Here is a 14,892-nt window from a genome sequence, read left to right as displayed (position 1 = left end):
TAAGTGCACCCATGTCGTGCAATGCCTGTGGAGGTCAGAAGAGAGCATCAGATTCCCCTGGAACTGGAGTTACTGACGCTTGTTAGCTGCCATGTAGGTGCTGGGAATCAAGCCTGGGTCCTCTGCAAGAGCAGCCACTCCTCTTAACTTCTGAGCCATCTTTCCAACCCCAATGTTGTTGTTTTTCTTTTAATATTTTTATTTTATATGTATGAGTATTTTGCCTACATGTGTGTAAGGGCACCACATGGGTGCCTAGAGATCAGAAGAGGATGTTGGATCCCCCAGAACTAGAGTTAAGGACAGTGTTAGCCACGATGTATGCTGGGAACTCAAACCAGGTCCTCTGGAGGAGCAGTAAGTACTCTTAACTGCTGAGCCATCTCTCCAGCCCCAACATAATGATATATTCTTGTTTTTGTTTTTCTTTTGAAACAGGGTCTTACTATATAGCCTTGGCTTGTCTGGAACATGCTGTGTAGACCAGGCTAGCCTTGAACTCAGTGATCCCCTTGCCTCTACCTTCTGAGTGCTGGGATTAAAGGCATATGCCGCCACACCTGGGATACAATTTTGGTTTTTTATTGTTTTGTTTTAGTTTTGGTCTTTTTGAGACAGGGTCCCCCTGTAGCCCCAGCTGGCCTGGAACTCACTATGTAGACTAGGCTGGCCTTGAACTCACAGTGCCTCTGCCTCCCGAGTGCTGGGATTAAAGGCATGCGCCACCACATCAGGCTTTCCAGCCCTTGCTTTTTTCTTTTAAAATAATTTTATCGGGGCTGGAGAGATGGCTCAGAAGCTAAGAGCTGTGGTTGCTCTTCCAAAGGACTTGGGTTTGGTTCTCAGCACCTATATGGTAGCTAACAACTGTCCCAAACTCCAATTCCAAGGCATCAGACGCCCACTTCTGGCCTCCGTGGGCATTGCCTGACATGAGTGCACTTAAATACATGCAGGCAAAATACTCATAGACATAAAAACAAATAAAAATAAAATTTTAACTTTTTTCCTGTTATGTATGTCTGCGTGCTTGTGTAACTTTGCATGCAACATGTATGCAGGAGCCTCCAGAGGTATCAGAGCCTATAGAACTGGAGTTACAGGTGACTGAGTCACACCATGTGGGTGCCAGGACCTGAACTTGGGTCCTCAGCAAGAGCAGCAAGCACTCCTAACCATTGAGCCATGTCTCCAGCCCCCACGTTTGCCTTTTTAAATACTTAGTATAACATCTTGTTCAGAGTTGGAGCCCAATATTTTTTGAATGATCAGTGTAATTAATTCCTTAGCAAGAAAAAGATGTACCTTCTTTGAGATCCTCAGAGAATGACTACTAGTCTAATGAGCTATACAAGTAGCTTATTCTAGGACACAGGTTATCACAGTATATTTAATCAGTTTTTTCTTGATGGTTATTTGGATTTTTTCCAATGCTTTGCTATTCTAAAAATGCCATCAAAGACTTCACAGAATGTGTCAACTGGAGTCCAGCAATATTCCTTCCTGGTCTGCAAACCATGAAGGCAAATACATGTCTTTCATCTTCCATTGTAACCCCCATATCGGGTATTACTTAAATAGCCTTAAGATTATGTTGACTAAATCACATTGTTTAGTCAGGAAAAGAACCATGTCATTCAGGCAGTGATGAGTTTTGAAAAGACTAAATTTTAAAATATTTCTTATTTTCTGTGTATGAGTGTATTGCCTGCATGTAGGTAGGTGCACCCCTGTCGTGCAATGCCTGTGGAGGTCAGAAGAGGGTGTCGGATTCCCCTGGAACTGGTTTTATGGATGGTTGTTAGGTGCCATGTGGGTGCTGGGACTTGAACCTGGGTCCTCCGCAAGAGCAGCCAGTGTTCTTAACCACTGAGTCATCTCTCCAACCCCAAGACCCTAAATTTTCAATTTAAAAAATTATTGTGTGTGTGTATACGATGTGTGTGTGAGTGCAGGCACATACCATAGTGTGCATGTCGAGGTCAGAGGATAACTTTGTGAAGTCAATTCTCTTTCTACCTTTTTTTTTCGTTTTAATTTTTATTTTATGTGTATGCCTGTATTGCCTGCATGTATGTAAGTGCACCCGTGTCATGCAATGCCCACGGAGGACAGAAGAGGCTGTTGGATCCCCTGGAACTGGAGTTATGGACAGTTGTTAGCTGCCATGTGGGTGCTGGGATTCGAACCCGGGTCTTCTGCAAGAACAGAGTTCTTAACCGTTGAGCCATCTCTCCAGCTACCCCGCTTTTTTAATCAAAATCCCCATGACATTCTTCAGAGTTGGAAAAAACCATCCTAAGATTCATATGGAAGCACAAAAGACCTCCGATAGCCAAAGCAACCCTGAGCACAAAGAGCAATGCCGGGGGATTACTATACCAGATTTTAAGCTGTATTACAGAGCTATAGTCATAAAAACAACAGGGTACTGGCACAAAAATAGACCCCTAGATCGATGGAACAAAATTGAAGACCCAAATTTGAGTAAATGCAATTTCAGCCACCTGATTTTTGACAAAGGGGCCAAGAACATTCACTGGAGGAAAGACAGCAAGTTCAGCAAAGGGTGCTGGCAAAACTGGATCTCCACTTGTAGAAGAATGAAACTAAACCCCTATCTTTCACCTTGCACAAAAGTCAATTCCAAATGGATCAAAGACCTCTTTCTACCTTTTATGTGGGTTTTGGGATCAAACTCGGGAACTGGGATCGAATGCACGTGCCTTTTCAATGGCCTGAGACTCTAAATATGTTTTAAATTTTCATTTGATTATTATTTTGGTCTTTTTGAGCCAGGGTCTCCCTGTAGCCCTAGCTGGCCTGGAACTCACTATGTGGACCAGGCTGGCCTCGAACTCACAGAGATCCGCCTGCCTCTGCCTCCGGAGTGCTGGGATTAAAGGCGTGCGCCACCACACCTGGCTTAATTTGATTATTTCAAGCATGTTTTTCTCTAAGAATTCCATGCATACATACAATGTAGTCTGATCATATTCACCCACAACTCCTCCCCTAACTCCTCCTAGACCTGCCCCAGCCCTACAACTTTGTCCTCTTACTTATTTTCATGACCCACTGAAGTCTCTCAGTTAGGTTCAGAACTATGTCTGTTTTCCCTCTATGCCCCTCCCCGGCCCTGTTCCCTTCCACTCCTTTGTTTCCTAAGCGCCCTGACTGATGGAGGATGTTGTGGTATTTTTATTATCATAGGCACCTGATTTAGACTTTTTGTGGCTTTCAGCTTGGGTCCAAAAATAGTCGTCTTTCCTTAGCACCTTTGACATTGGCAGTTAACTTGAGGTTTGCTCATGGCCTTCCCCCCACCCCCACAGTGCCCGGCAAGTGATTTGGAGAACCAGCGTGTTAGAAGAAGAACTTGAGGAGCTGAAAGCCAGGGTGAACGCTTCAGAGGAGCAGAAGACCTTGACCATGGCCCAGAACAAGCAGTTTGTAAGTCATTAAGAATGGGGAAATTAGCACCGAGGTCGCGTGACAGAAACACAGGTAGGCTTGACTTAGTGACAGAGCACTTACAAAGCATGCACGAAGTCGTGACTTCAATTCCAAGCACCTCAGAGACATGGGGGGGAGGTACTTGGTTGTAAAATAATAGGTTGATGAATGAATTGGTGGAACTTTAGGAAACTACAGGCAAATAGGATTAAAAACTACTTTTCAGGACAGCTCAGCAGGTAGAAGACAGAACTAACTCCCGCAAGTTTTCCTGTGACCTTCACATGTGTGTTGTGGTATGTGTGCATGTGCACATACATAAACACATAAGTAATAAAAACTTTAAAAAATCGTTTTTCTTCAAGATTAAAATTCTTAGCCAGGCATGGCAGTATACATCTACAGTCCCAGAATTTAGGAGGTGGAAGCATGTGGATCAAGTCCAAAGTCATCCTCAGTGACATTATGACTTCAAGGTTGACATGGACTACTTGGGGCCCTGTCTCAAACAAAACAAAACAAACTATAAGTGTCTCTGTCATAATAGTTGATGAAAACCTAAACTCCCTGTAATATTTCCCAAAGTTGGGAAATGAGTTCTTAAACATGACAGAAAAGCTGTGGAAGGCGGTGCTCCTCACCTCAGGACGAGAAGCTCAAGGAAGCTTAGGTGCCCAGCGTTCAGGCCATTTCTGTCTTCTGAACATCTTGTATCCTTACTGCACTGGCCGAAGCCCAGGGTCCTACATACTCAGTCTCACTCCTTTGCATTTTATACTGTTTTATAATTTCTTTTTTAATTTTATTTCATTTTTTAAATTAAAAAAAAATTTTGGTCTTTTTCAGACAGAGTTTCCCTGTAGCCCCAGCTGGCCTAGAATTCTCTGTGTAGACCAGGCTGGCCTTGAACTCGTGGAGATCTACCTGTCTTTGCCTCCTGAGCACTGGGATTAAAGGCATGCACCACCATGCCCAGCACTGTTTTATAATTTCAAGAGAATTTTTAATATTTTTTGAATATATTTTATGTGTATGAGTGTACTGCCTGCATGTAAGTGCACCCATGTTATACAGTGCCTGCAGAGGTCAGAAGAGGGCATCAAATCCCCTGGAACTGGAGTTACAGACAGTTGTTAGCCACCATATGTGTGCTGAGAACTGAAGCCAGATCCTCTGCAAGAGCAGCCAGTGCTCTTAACCGCTGAGCCCTCTCTCCAGCCCAGATAATTTTTAATATTTTACCTCATTAGTAAACACAAAGATTCTGTGAGACAGAAGTGGATATTGTTGTAGTTTCCTGTGTGTTGCTTAAATTTACTGGAATGATAGAGTCTAGTACTGTTTTTTAATTGATTTTTTAAATTATGTGTATGTCTATATGTCTATGTGTGGGTTTATGCACAGAAGTGCAGGTGCCCTTGGAGGCCAGAAGAGGGCGTCAGATCCCCTGGAGCTGGAGTTACAGGCAATTGTGAGCTATCTGATGTGGGTGCTGGGAATTGAACATCTGGTCCTCTAGAAGAGCAGCAAGTGCTCTTAGCCACTGAGCCATCTCTCCAGCCCAGTCCTGTACTGTTTTAATGGTTCAAAGACACTTGTCTCATAATTGTTGGGACTGGAATCAAATTCAGGTTTCTGACTGCAGGCAGATGATATGTGGTGTTCCTATATTTATTTATTTGACTTGGAAGAGAGCTCTGTACAAAGGGTGTGTACACAGTCATGGGATGAGCACAGGTGTTCTCTGCAGGAATCACCATTGGCTCCCTTCAACAAAAGCCTAGCCTGGGAGATTTCTGCCTTGTTAGAAAAGCAATGTCTGTTCACTCTAAAAACATTGCATATTAACAAGGAAAAAAAAATAGCCCTGGCTTCAAAGACTGCTCAGTGGGTAAAAAGCACGAGCTGTCAAGGCTGACAACCTGAATTCAACGCCTGGGACCCACATGGTGGATGGAGAAAACAGACTGGACTCCCAAAGAAAGGGGACTCTGACCTCCACACCCGAACATACGAAATATTTTTTAAAACGTGGAGCTGGAGAAATGGTTCAGTGATTAAGAGTACTGGCTGCTCTTGCAGAGGACCTGAGTTCGATTCCCAGCACTCACATAGTAGCAAACAATCATCTACAACAACTCCAGTTCCAGGGGAATCTGATTCCCTTGTCTGATCTATGCAGGCTTTGCACAACACAGGTGCATGTACATATATATGCAGACAATACACTTACATAAAATAAAAACAGTTTTTAAAAATGTAAACCCAGGGCTGGAGAGATGGCTCAGCAGTTAAGAGCACTGGATGTTCTTACAGAAGACCCGGGTTAGAATCCCAGCACTCACATGGCAGCTAACAACTGTCCATAACTCCAGTCCCAGGGAATCCAACAGCCTCTTCTGTCCTCCACAGGCATTGCACGCCATGCGTGCACTTACCTACATGTAGGCAATACATGCATACACATAAAATAAAAATAATAAATAAAATATTTTTAAAAATTAAAAAAATGTAAACCCCCATGAAATCTTTACTTCAACCTAGTCATGAGGTCCACTGTTAGCATGTTGGCAAATGTCGTGTCCTGGAATAATTTTTCTTCTGATGGTTTGAGCTCAAGGCTATGAATGGGAAAACAGTTTTTGATGTTTGTCTGCTATGGTGACATTGACTCTGGGGCTAGCCACAGCCTCAGGTAGAAGTCTGGAAGTCCTGATGGAGTTGAGGTCAAAGATAATATGTGGTGTGAATTATTGGGGGGAAAAGCCACGTGGCTGGTTTATGATCTTCCATCTCTTCCTAATATCGTGCTGTATAGAGAAAAGACTTCACTGGTACAGAAACAACAAACTTTGAAACGTTTTAGGCCAGGCATGGTGGCAAACACCTGTGATCTCAGAACTTGGGATGGCTGAAGGATATCCTGGGCTACATAGCAAGACCTCGTCTAAATGAATAAACACAAAAGAAAATACTTTCAGGGGCTTGAGAGATGGTTCAGCTGTTAAGAGCACTGGCTGCTCTCATAGAGGACCCGAATTCAATTCTCGGAATCCACATGGTAGCTAACAACTGTCCATATCCAGTTCCAGGGGATCCGAGGCCTACTTCTGGCCTCCACAGGCATTGTAGGCATGTGGCGCACTTACATATATGCAGGTAAAACACTCACATAAAATAAAAATAAACATTTTAAAGAACAATTGATTTTATTATGTATATGAGTGTATTGCCTGCATGTGTGTAAGTGCACCCGTGTCGTGCAATGCCCGTGGAGGACACAAGAGGCTGTTGGATCCCCTGGACCTGGAGTTACAGACAGTTGTTAGCTGTCATGTAGGTGCTGGGAACCAAACCCGGATCCTCTGTAAGAGCAGCCAATGCTCTTAACCACTGAGCCATCTCTCCAGCCCCAACGTAATTTTTTAAAAGAGAATGTCTTCAAAGCAGGCTCAGTTGTGACATGTGAGTACCAGGAAGCAGTAAAGGGAAAGCCTGTCACACAGCCTTGGGAGAAAATATGCAGAATTGTTACAAAATCCCTAATTTTAGTGGATTTTTGTTGTTTTTCCAGGAGACGGAAAACAGGGCTCTGATTCTTCAGATTCGGATTCTTCAGGAAGAGGTGCGTCAAAATCATTACGTGCTGGTGTGGACAACTGGGGACACACACAGCCACGGGCTCCGAGTTAGCAGCCTGGTTCTTCAGGCCTCGCTGTACAACGGCGGGCTGATTTTTCAGATGACAGGTGATGAAGGACAGATAGGACTTTCATATCCAAACAAATGCCTTATTACTTCAATTACCTGTGGAAAAACGGGAGTTAAGTTGGTTCTCTACTCCAACCATATATATGGGTTCTGGGGATCGAATTCAGGTTGTCAGGTTTACTGGAAAGTGCCTTTACCCCCTGAACCATCCTATGGGCCCAAATTTACAACTTTTGCTTACTGCTTACATCTGTTTTTGTTTACTTGTTTTTTGTTTGTTCATTTGTTTTGAAGTGCTAGGGTCAAACCCAGGACTCTACACATGCTAGGTAAGCACTCTACCACCAAGCTGGAGTATACTCCGGGCCAGAATATTTTTCGTGGAGGACCTGACAGTCCATCTTTCCTGGCTTTTCTGTCCAAAGGCCTTTGCTCACTTTTGCAGCGTGACAGCAGCCAGACAACATGGAAACACAGGAACTCCACTGTGAATGGATAAAACCTACTTGGCAGAAACAGAGGGTCAGCCAGATTTGGCTTCTGGGGTGGGCAGCTTGCTCTGATCCCTGATTGACATACATGAAGAGTGAATAGACCAGGATTATACATACGATCACCAGTAAGCACGGAGCCTAAAGGTCACAAAGCTCTGACATGGTGGGTTTCTTCACCTGTCATATTTATCTGAGGGGTGCTGGCATGGAGCCAGTGGCAAGCTAATTTGAGTAAGAAAAAAGTATGGGGGCTAGAGAGATGGCTCAGCAGTTAAGAGAACTGACTGCTCTTGCAGAGGGCACGGTTTCGATTCCCAGCACCCACGTGGCAGCTACGAACCATCCTTAACTCCAGTTCCAGGGGAATCCGAAGCCCTCTGACCTCTGCGGCATTGCATGACATGGGTGCACTCATACATGCAGGCAATACACTTGTACACATAAAATAAAACATTTTTTAAGTATAAAAAAAGTATGCACCAGGGACCTTGGGCATGTTAGGGTAATGATAATGACTATTGAAGAGATTAAGCCAGGGAGGATGGAAGGACCCATGGATTATAGGCTGTGGTAGTGACTGAAGGTTGGCTTGGTGGTGGTGTTGGATGGAACCTGGAAAGAAGATTGTGGTTGAAGAGCGAGATGCTCGTAATGCAGTTCATGGAGAGGCAGTGGTGCTCAGGAATGACAGATTGAAAGTTATTATTGGGAGTGAGTGACTGAACTGGGAGTTGCGGCGTGGAGGGGTTACTACTAACAGTATTCCAGGGTGATCAAAACCAAGGTATCACATTTGCTTCTTACATTTTATTTATTTTTATGTGTATGAGGGTTTCGCTTGCATGTAAGTGCACCTCTGTTGTGCAGTGCTTCTGGAGGCCAGAAGAGGGCAGTGGATCCCCTGGAAGATGGTTGTTAATTAGCTGCCATTTGGTGCTGGGAACCCAACCTGGGTCCTCTGTAACAGCAGCCAGTGCTCTTAACTGCTAAGGGTCTCTCCAGCCCCTTAAAGCATCATGTTTATGGACAAATCTAAAGTTTTATCCATCAGTGAAAACTGCAGTGTGGGTAAGGGGGGGCTCCCAAAATCCCACCTCGGATTGAAGAGCCATTGGGAGCTGATGGCTGGGGAAGGGAAAGTCATTGTTTTATTTGAGGGTGTGACCCCTGACAGGTTGCCCAAACCCCAATAAATGGCCCTACATCTGTGTGATATGAGCAGCACTAACTACACTTGATGGATTATATAAAAAAAGACAAGAGTCTGGGAGGGGAAGGGGGTGGAGTTAGAAGAAGAGTCAGGTGGGTATGATGAAACATAGTGCATGAACTTCTCATAGAAAGAATAAATCTTTAGTGAATAAATTGTAATGATTTTTTTTTGAAGCAGCCTTGCCATGTAGCCCAGGCTGGCCCAGGACTTGCTGTAGGGACCAGGCTGTCAACCTGCCTCTGCCTCCTGAGGCCCTGGGTTGTGGGAATGCACATGTTCAGTTGCAGTTCTAAGTTTTCACACTAGTGATGAAATACCACATCATCAGAGAGACTCCCCTGGGCTGCCCCTCTGTTTCCTGTGGTGCTAAATGTAAAACCATTATTTCCTTCTACGTTAGAATATCAAGAACGCCATGGACATAGACTTACTGGAAAAGAAGATTGAGGAATTATCTGAAACGGAGAAAGAACATCAGGTCAGCACTCCCCAAACCTGTAAAACATTTCCCTTGTGTCAAACCTATACCATTCTATGAAAGTGTGTGTGACTTGCATGACAACCTGAAATTCTCAGTTGTGAAATTTAAATGCCTAGAATGTCTGGATCAGAGGCAGGGCAATTTCTTTAACCTCATTGTATTCTGGAACCAACTTTAGTGAGTTCAGAGGCCATAAAATGCACCCACTGACTATGAAGTTGGTGAGTTTGGGCATATTCACATACCTGCTTACCAGGACTGAACTGACAGTCTTGTTTCCAGAAGGCCCTTTTATAATTTCTATGGCCCTAGGCAACCGATGGTCGATTTTCTACCTTTCTTCATTTATCTATCCTGGACTCTTGACGTCTGGAACTGTACAGCTTGTGGTCTTTTTATAGTTTCTTGGTTTCTTTGATATGTTTTTGGAACTCATCCATGCTCTGTACCAAGACTTCCTTTTTTTCTGAATAATATTCCCTTATATCAGTATACAATTTTAAAATGTTTTTTTATATTATTTTTGATTTATTTGTGTATGTGTGTGTCTGTGTCAGGGCAGAGGCCAGAAAAGGGTTTTGGAGCCCCTGGAGCTGGAGTTACAGGCAGTTGTGAGCCATCTAACATGGGTTTGGGAATTGAACTCAGATCCTCTCCAAGAATGATGTGCACTCTTAACCACCAAGCCATCTCTTCAGCCCAATATGTCATATTTAAAATATTTATTATTTATATTTTTGTGTATGAGTGTATTGCCTGCCTGTATGTAAGCATACCTGTGTTGTGCAATGCCTGAGGAGGTCAGAAGAGGGCATCAGATTCCTTGGAACTGGAGCTACAGATGGTTGTTAGCCACCATGTGGGTGCTGGGAACGGAACTTGGGTCCTCTGCAAGAGCAGCCTGTGCTCTTAACTGCAGAGCATCTCTCAGGTCCCAATACATCATATTAGTCTGGTCTTTAGTTGATGGACATCTGAGCTGGTTCCATTTCTTGGCTCTTGTGAACAGTACTACTAAGAATATCTGTACAAGTTTTTGTGTGAGTGAGCTTTTGCCTCTCTTGGTTAATAACCTGGGCACAGACTTACTGGCTCATGAGGCGATTTTTGTATTTAGCCTTTTTGAGGAACTTCCTGATTTCCAAAGTGGCTGAACCATTTCGCCTTCTACCAGCACTGCAGGAAAGTTCAAATCTTTGTCTTTGCCAGCAGCTGTCACTTGTCTTTTTAATAATAGTGGCATTTTCTAATTCAACAGCTTTGATTTTTTAAAAAATCCCCAGATCCAGAAAGGCTTCAGTAACCATATCTTCTTAATTATAAAAATGTGGAGGAGTAGGGGGGTATCTGTGCTGGACAGCATTAGTGTCAACCTGACACACCTGGGTTGAGGGAGCTTCAATTGGGGAATTTCCTCTATCGGACCTGTGGCCATGTCTGAGAGGCATCTTCTTGATGAGTGATGTGGGAGGGCCCAGCCCACTGTGGGTGGTGCCACCCCTGGGCACGTGGGCCTGTGTTGCATAAGAAAGCAGGCTGAGCAGGGACCAGGGGAGCAAGCTGGTAAGCAGCGTTCCTCCATGGCCTGCGCTGCAGCTCCTGCCTCCAGGTTCCTGCCCTGAGTTCCTACCTTGGGCTCTCTAATGAACTGTAACCCAGGAGATGTAAGCTGAATAAACCCTTTCCTCCCCAAGTTGGTAGCGGTCAGAGTGTTTTGTCACAGCAATGAAGAAACAAACCAGGACAGGGTCTATCCTTGATTACATTTAAAATGATCTGCAAGCAGGTGCTTCGTTTACCTTGTGCCTGAAGACTCTCCGTGTAGTGCCTGGTTTTGCTGTCATGGCTTCTTATCGGGAAATGGAAAGCACCTGTTCATAACATCATGAATTACGCCCTCTCACCATCTCAGTCGGTTATTTGTGCAACATTGTTTGTTTTTCATGTCTGAAATGATCTACTTAAATTCCATATCTCTGGGTGGAATATCCGCACCTCCTCGTAGAAGCCAGCATTGCTTGTGTGTGCACATTCACCGTAGCAGCTGTAATTCAGACATTAAAGTCAATTCTCTACTAGGAATGGCTGCTTTTGGAAAATAGAACTTTAATAAACTAATAAAGAGCTAGAGGTAGAAGGTGAGATCCTGTCTGCAAGGCTTAAACTTCATGACCTTGAACAGGGAGCTAACCTCCACACCTCAGATTCCTCATCTGTTAAATGGCTATGCTGGGTCTTGTTTGAAAGTTTCTGGGAAACTTCAGATGTTGTGTGAAAATATCTTTAGAGCTATAGAGACATCCAACGTACATAATTTTGATTCTGCTTCTATGTTGATTATTTTTCTAAGAAGCCTGTACCATCTAGCTCAATTTTATTTGAATGAACTGATACTTATCATACCTTGCAAAAAGAACTGCTTGAATGCCTTTAAATTAAGCTGTGTGTGTATGAGAGAGACAGAGCGATTGGGGGTTACACCTGGGTCTCACACATACAGCTCGAGAACTCTCCCAGTGAGTTACATCCCCAGTCCAAATTATGCTTTTGAAAAAGGAAGTTTCTTCCATGTGCCCTCATAAACACTGTGTCCACGTCCTATCTAGACTCTGATTTCTCTGAGAAAGTGAAGCTGAACACACCTGCACCTTATGGTTAGATGTGAGCAGCAGGGGAGGGCCTCGGTCTGGAGCTTGCACACACATTCTGGCCTCAGTTATGCCGCTGACCTTGCGTGTCCTTGGGAGAATCTGATAGTGCTGAGCTTTGGTTGCCTCGTGCAAAGGGGGAGTGGCGCTCCTTGCCCGGGGTGGTTGTGAGGCTGGACGTGAAAGTTCATCATAAACTTACAAACACAGGCGTGTTCTGGGCACCTCAGAAGCCTGACACTCTTAGAATGATTTCTGGCACTGTCTTGTTTCTGTTCCAACGGTTTTACCCAATTGTCTTTTCACTTTGTTTTTTTTGAGACAGGGTCTCCCTGTAGCCACAGCTGGCCTGGAACTCACTAAGTAGACCAGGCTGGCCTCCATCTAGCAGTAATTCAGACATTAAAGTCAAATCTATACTAGGAATGGCTGCTTTTGGAAAATAGAACTTTAATAAACTAATAAAGAGTTGGAGGTAGAAGGTGAGATCCTGTCTGCAAGGCTTAAACTTCATGACCTCGAACAGGGAGCTAACCTCCACACCTCAGATTCCTCATCTGTTAAATGGCTATGCTGGGTCTTGTTTGAAAGTTTCTGGGAAACTTCAGATGTTGTGTGAAAATATCTTTAGAGCTATAGAGACATCCAACGTACATAATTTTGATTCTGCTTCTATGTTGATTATTTTTCTAAGAAGCCTGTAATATCTAGCTCAATTTTATTTGAATGAACTGATACTTATCATACCTTGCAAAAAGAACTGCTTGAATGCCTTTAAATTAAGCTGTGTGTGTATGAGAGAGACAGAGCGATTGGGGGTTACACCTGGGTCTCACACATACAGCTCGAGAGCTCTCCCAGTGAGTTACATCCCCAGTCCAAATTATGCTTTTGAAAAGGGAAGTTTCTTCCATGTGCCCTTATAAACACTGTGTCCACGTCCTGTCTAGACTCTGATTTCTCTGAGAAAGTGAACCTGAACACACCTGCACCTTATGGTTAGATGTGAGCAGCAGGGGAGGGCCTCGGTCTGGAGCTTGCGCACACATTCTGGCCTCAGTTATGCCGCTGACCTTGCGTGTCCTTGGGAGAATCTGATAGTGCTGAGCTTTGGTTGCCTCGTGCAAAGGGGGAGTGGCGCTCCTTGCCCGGGGTGGTTGTGAGGCTGGACGTGAAAGTTCATCATAAACTTACAAACACAGGCGTGTTCTGGGCACCTCAGAAGCCTGACACTCTTAGAATGATTTCTGGCACTGTCTTGTTTCTGTTCCAACGGTTTTACCCAATTGTCTTTTCACTTTGTTTTTTTTTGAGACAGGGTCTCCCTGTAGCCACAGCTGGCCTGGAACTCACTAAGTAGACCAGGCTGGCCTCCATCTCACTGAGATCTAGCTACTTCTGCTTCTCCAATGCTGGGATTGAGGCACACACCATCACCCCCGGCTCAATTGTCTTTTCAGATGCAGTTGCACACATATGAGAACATGTTGTTGAGGAAGGACGCAGCCATGGAAAAGGTAGGTCCTCTCCCCAAGATCCGAATACGACAGACTGCTAGCTCTGTCCAAATCCTGAAGGAGATGGCAATTTGTGTAACTCCACCCCTATTGAAAGATCTGACACTGTTATTAGGTATAAATAAGACTTTCCTTGTAGCAGACAGGTCACATTTATTTGGAGTAAGTTTGAACTAAACCCTAAATTCTGGTAGTGTTCATTCATATTGTGCAACATCAGGATACCAGTGTCTGTCACCGGTTAGCTGCCAGTGATGGAGTTTTGATTATAACAACAGGAGTGAATGCACAGCTATTCATTTTAGGGATGAGGAGGAACAGGTCCCCAGTTATTTGCTACCTGGCTTGACTCATTGATAGGTACAAGGATGGAAACTTATCCTTGCATCCTGTGACCATAGCCCACTCAGCAACTAAAGATGTTGGCTTCCTAAATGATGGCCAGAGTGGCTTCAAGAGACAAAGAGAGAACAATGCGTGAGTAAGCACGCACAGTAGGAATCCGTACAGAATCCGCACAGTGGTCATCCATACAGAATCCGCGCGGTGGGAATCCGTACAGAATCCACAGGGTGGGAATCCGTACAGAATCCACAGGGTGGGAGGCAGGCGTGAAGACGCAGTAGTCACTGCTTTTCCTTTTCTCGTGTATTAGAAAGTTTCCAAGGAGACGTTTGTAATTGTGGCCGGGATGCTGAGCACTGTACTAACTTGGCCTCCCATTTTTCTCTGTTTCTGATACTGTGACTGTGATCCCCACTTGGTTCCCCCAGGTCTCTGGTCTTTCCATCATTCTGCACTCCTACTCGGTGTTCATTAGATAGCAACTGGGCATTGCCCACGTCCCACTCACTGTGCCAATATGGGATAAAATAATGAGCACTGCTCATCACTTGTACCTGCTGGTCTTGTTTTGGTAACCCCCTTACTTCGTTTGGCTATTACTTGGCTATTCTTTTCAGAAGAATCTAAGCATTGAAGAACTGAAGTCAACCATCATAGAATACAGAAGTGTTATTGAGGTACGGCATGGTCTCACAGCTCACACGATGGGGTTGCCAACTCTAAATGTGGATTTCTCACTAGACTGATATATACAGCCCCGTGTGTGTGTGATTCCAGGATTTACGAGGGGATAAAGACAAACTGGCTCATGAATTACAGCACTTTCAACATGAACTCATTGTGTAAGTACAGAGAGGCTCTCGACCCTCTTCCTGGTCCTCTATGCTCTGCTACTGGTCCACGGAGCTGCACACAGGGCTTTACCTCTGCCCACTGCCTCTTCACTGCCTTTGTATGTTGAATTTTCTGTGCTTTTCTTCATGAGACCTTTATGAGTTTTCCATGACCCTTCCTGTCAGTCAGCCAG

General features: G+C 44.3%; 1 protein-coding gene across 1 annotated transcript in view; it reads left to right on the top strand.

Moving 5' to 3' along the window:
* LOC108491009 (lymphoid-restricted membrane protein) overlaps positions 1 to 14,892 on the top strand; it is a 45,264-nt gene that overhangs the window by 15,154 nt on the left and 15,218 nt on the right. Inside the window, exons 8-13 of the mRNA XM_029564974.1 lie at positions 3,336 to 3,453; positions 7,031 to 7,081; positions 9,275 to 9,352; positions 13,464 to 13,520; positions 14,483 to 14,542; positions 14,643 to 14,707. Of these exons, the coding sequence (XP_029420834.1) occupies positions 3,336 to 3,453; positions 7,031 to 7,081; positions 9,275 to 9,352; positions 13,464 to 13,520; positions 14,483 to 14,542; positions 14,643 to 14,707 (429 nt within the window). The remainder of the gene's footprint in view (positions 1 to 3,335; positions 3,454 to 7,030; positions 7,082 to 9,274; positions 9,353 to 13,463; positions 13,521 to 14,482; positions 14,543 to 14,642; positions 14,708 to 14,892) is intronic.

The sequence above is a fragment of the Nannospalax galili genome, unplaced genomic scaffold, assembly GCF_000622305.1.
Source record: "Nannospalax galili isolate Female #2095 unplaced genomic scaffold, S.galili_v1.0 scaffold917, whole genome shotgun sequence".
Classification (NCBI taxonomy): domain Eukaryota; kingdom Metazoa; phylum Chordata; class Mammalia; order Rodentia; family Spalacidae; genus Nannospalax; species Nannospalax galili.
Note: the sequence above shows the minus strand (reverse complement) of the source record. Positions and strands in the feature narration are given on the sequence as shown.